At 40.8% G+C, this 4,899-nt stretch overlaps 1 protein-coding gene across 1 annotated transcript; it reads right to left on the bottom strand.

Annotated features, from left to right (window-relative positions):
* Positions 1-788: 788 nt before the first annotated feature.
* On the bottom strand, positions 789-4,513 carry LOC105902322 (cofilin-1-like). Its single transcript, XM_042703497.1, has 3 exons — positions 4,082-4,513; positions 1,790-2,088; positions 789-1,029 (listed from the first exon to the last, which is right to left on the bottom strand). The coding sequence occupies exons 1-3, from the start codon at positions 4,082-4,084 to the stop codon at positions 789-791; spliced, it is 543 nt and encodes a 180-aa protein (XP_042559431.1). The 5' UTR covers positions 4,085-4,513.
* Between the last annotated feature and the right edge of the window lie 386 nt (positions 4,514-4,899).

Here is a 4,899-nt window from a genome sequence, read left to right on the forward strand (position 1 = left end):
ATTTTGGATACATGTTATAACTAGAGCCAACGATTCTGACAGCATGACAGTGACAGTAATGTAATGACGACAAAACATTGTTGAATACATGTTCTAACTAGAGCCAACGATTCTGACAGCATGACAGTGACAGTTGTATTCACAATAATGTCCAGCAGGGGCCTCTGCAAGGGGTGAACTGGCTTGATCAAGAGGTGAATGTGTAAGTAGGGCTGCTGGGTGGGGAGACATGCCAATACTTCATACTCCAACACAGGGAGACATTACACTCAGCCTCTCTAAGTATTTCATAAATTACATTTTGGGAGACGGACTAGATATAGATTCACATATACTCATCAGCAAAACTGTCTTCATCCTGTTTTATTGTAGTTGTTGCAAAAAAAATATGGCACAAAAATAAACATATTGAAGACATCTGCTGAGATAGGTGCTAATTATACTGTAGCATGGTAGGGATGTGCAGCGCAAGTGAGTAGGTTAACGACGTTGTAGGCTAGAGTTCAGTTCACTAGCTAGTTATAGCTGGCGAAGCTACTGAGTAGGGTAGCATACCTACAGGATCAAGGAACCGGCATGATAAAAGAGAGCCATGACATCTATAATTAACTCGAGATGATTTAACCATTTCGTTTCTTTTACTATTTTAAACTTCACCTTATATCCAGCAGCTGATTATGGCAGCTTTCACCAGCTTGGGTCTTTTAAATTAAAAGTATAGCACTTTGGGTCTTTTAAACTAAAAGTATAGCACTGGCACATGAAATATCATAAATAAGCCAACCGTGTTAAACAATTTTTTGGAATAAAAATACTTTTATAGACAATACTTTTAACGTTTGAGAAATTAGATATTTAAAACGTGGGGGAAACGATTTGAAACATCCATTTGTCAAGTGAACACCACATTTAATTTGACCATTTTGAATCGAGAGAGAAAAGGACCCACCTTTCAGCTTCCTCTTCAGGGTAATCACTGTGGTGGAGATCAGCATCTTCTCCTTCAGTGGGACACCATCTTCAGGGCACCTTCACAAAGACAAGCACACAGAAAGTGGTCAGGGAGGCATACCAAATGTACCACCATAGAATGTGCCCCAAAACTTTATACACACACACGCACGCACGCACAAACGCACGCACGCACGCACGCACGCACGCACGCACACACACACACACACACACACATCTCTGCTGCATGACCAGTTAATGCGCAGGCTACAATACAGTGCAGTGCTGTATTTTAGTTTTCAGTATAAACTTGGAAATGAATCGTTGGGTTGGGGTTGGCCGGCTCTCTATGAAAAGGCTGTTGTTGCTGTGGGTCTACGTACTGCTGGGGCTATGTTGCCTGGTGCAACTAATCAATCGAGTGAAGGCCATGATCAGGTGATTGAATTAGTGGAGTCACTGCCTGGCTCTGCTGAATAGCTGTAGCCAGAATGTTAGCCTTTTGCAGATGGGGCAGGCCACCATTTTGTACTTATGCAGAAAAGCACACGGTTAGTCCTTAGATAAGCAAAGATAAAATCAACATGGAGGACAAATGCATTGGTGGTTGATCAGTGACGGTGGCTAATGTTAAAAGGGATTTCCTTTGGCCCACACACCCTGAAGAATTTGAATATCTCTTCTCGGCAACAGTGACAAATGATCACAGATACATCTACTCGAGCGCTGACAACTATGTAGGAATATGCCTCACTTTTTCTCTCAAAACAAATAAACAAATATACCAATAAACAAACAAATAAATAAACAAATAAACAAATCAACCATCTGCACTGACCACGTGATGAAGACCAGGTCCTCCTCGTCAGTCTCCTTGGTTCTGTAGCGACAGTCATACAATGCATATCGACAGTGGTCCGGGGGGAACATGCTAACAAGCTTCTTGAAGACGTCGTCCTCGTTAGACACGTCTTTCATCCTGAGGGTAGACTCGTCGTCCACGATGATGCTCCTGTAGTCGTCACTGAGGCGTAACATGACCAGCTTGAGCCGATCACTCGCCACCTCACCTGCGTGATGCTCCTTGATCTCCTCGTACGCCCTTACCACACCATAATCAATCTTTACTCCAGAGTCCTAAGAACCGAAACATAGGAAATTATACAAAGGAAAATACTAAGGAAGTTATCAGAGAAGATCAGCATAATCAAAATGAAACAGTTTTATTGCTAACTGGATGAACGCTTTCATTCCTAGAGTGACATACAGCCTAATTCCTATGTAATGACGACCTTTTAAAACCCACACAGCTGTCTTCCAAGACACTCTGAAGTACCTTCTGAAATGGGGACGACAGTGGTACAGGAGGTAAAGAAGTCGTTTGGTAATCAGAAGGTTGCTAGTTCGATTGCCTGTCGAAGCGTCCTTGAGAAAGACACTGAACCCCTAATTGCTCCTGCTCCTGATGTACAGTGTGCCATCAGTGTAAAATGTGTATACATTGTAAGTCGCACACATGTAAGTCGCTTTGGATAAAAGCGTCTGCTAAATGTAAACCTGACTTAGTGCCACTATAGGTTTATCGCCCTCAAGGCAGACACACAGAAGGTGACTTGGATTGCGGCTTAAGTGGCAGGTCTGATCACAACGTCTCCTTCCCGGAGAACAATCAGTTAACATCCGCAGCCTCAATGATCACAAACAAAAAAAGGCCTTCTAAAGTCGACACCAAAAGAATGCTGGCAAGTGAACACAGCACATAACTTCAGAACGAGTTATACAAGCTTTGGATTTCAGTCTCTCCCTCTACACGGCTTTAACTTTTTTGTGCGGACAGTGACCTTCAATGTTTATCTCTTCAAGTAACCGTTCAAAAGACACATTCACGTATAGGCTTTAGCGGAGTATATTCATTAGGCGTTTAATATTTTATGCCTACAATTAGCGTCCGTTCAGCAGGGAAAATGACAGAAGGGGACACCAGTGTAGCACCGAAGAAGGTGAAATATGTTTTTAAATGTAAGTCTTGTTGGACAGAGGAGTTTGCATGCATATCGAACAGGCATCTAGATAAAAGTAATGCTTTTGCAAAGCTTGTCGTATCGATTTCAACATAGGGCACAGCGGTAAGAATGACGTCCGTCAACATATCAGGCATCACTTTGCATTCCACATAGCAATGCCTCAAGGAGTTTCAGTATGGTTAACAAAAAATTGTTACAGAGAATAGAACAAGTTTGAAAAACAGCAATTTGTGCTCTCTCTTGTCTTGCAAAATAAACTATTCTAAGCTTCCTTCAAAGTACACCCCATCTAAGAAAACACATAGGGCAGCCAAGTCAGCCACATATACAATACTACAAAACAGTAGTTCACTTTTAACTGCTATTCTGTATAGATCCATGTATGATTTATATGAGATTGTATAGATGGCAAAACCTGATATTTGTTTCCAATCGCATAGTTTCTCCTCAATTCTGTATCACTGACTCTTTGTGCCCCCCCCCGGCCCCCCTTCTCTTACTCACACAGACACAAATATACACTGACTCAAGCACACACACACACACACACACACACACACACACACACACACACACACACACACACACACACACACACACACACACACACACACACACACACACACACACACACACACACACACACACACACACACACACACACTACTACTACTACTACTACTGGCCATTGTTTTAAATTATAATGCATATCCTGAAACCTGTGCAGGCTTACATCAACTGTTTCTGTGATGTTCATATGAATGATTTTGTTGTAATAAAAAAAGTCATGAATAAATAATACGTTATTGCAATACTAAGTTGTTACACGTAAAATGTTCCGGATTTTGCTACTCAAATGTTGGCAGGTATGGACGTATGGTTTGTTGCCGTGCTCACATTCCTTATTTTTTAAATAAATCTGCTTTCCAGAATAGTGTTAGTATTACATCTGAACTAAACCAAGGAATAAGTAGCCTATCACTAGGCTAGAGGACATTTTGGAAAATGAGGTACACACCCTTCTCAACAAAACAAAAATGAATGGACATAAACCACGGTATATCAGTTTGCGCCGAACATACATTTTAGTCATAAAAAGGACTTACCATATTGACTGTATACGTTCTCAAAGAGGACAGCTTGAGCCACTGGAAAGATGAGTGCAGCTTTTTGCGCAGGCCCTCCCCTCTTTATAGGCTATCTCCTATGACGATGAACTCCCGCCTACTACAGATCCATGAAGCCCATTGGCTCCTGTAGAGATCCATTCATCCTCCAATTAGCTTACCATTCATGCGTTAATAATCATTTAATTTGAGAGTTGTAGTTTTTTTTTTTATATTAGTGTAATGAAATGTGAAGGTATTAATGTAGAATTCTCCAAAATAATCTTGAATGAGGGTTAAACCTTGACAACCATGCATAGATGGTGTCATTTTGAATCAGCTTTAACTAAAGGCTAATTAGCTAATTATTTAACTGTCATTAAACTTCATTATTCTTTGAATCGAGGAACATTGCGTGAATTGTATGTAACGTTAATGGACAAATGCACCATTTGCCTCAGGGAGTAACCTATAGTCTACACAGGCAGTACACACCCATAGCCTGATTTGTGCAGGGCAACTCCTATTAACAGCTTAGGTGCTACTGGGAAAATGCAAAATAATACCGTACCACTAGCATTATTGTAGGTATAGGCTAATGTGTGTAAAAATCCTAGAATTTGGAGAAAATGTATTTGTTGACTGTAAACTCTTAGTTTCATTAGGCTATTCAGTGTAGCATAGGCTAGGCTATTAGTTTATTTTCTGAGCATTAGTCCTGTTTGGGCATGGATTGACTACGATCTTGATCATGTAGGCTAGTTTTAGTCAATGCATTTCCAAAAGATTAAGATTTCTCTTAAAACCAAATAGCCTAG

Source organism: Clupea harengus, chromosome 24 (assembly GCF_900700415.2).
Source record: "Clupea harengus chromosome 24, Ch_v2.0.2, whole genome shotgun sequence".
In the NCBI taxonomy this organism is placed as follows: domain Eukaryota; kingdom Metazoa; phylum Chordata; class Actinopteri; order Clupeiformes; family Clupeidae; genus Clupea; species Clupea harengus.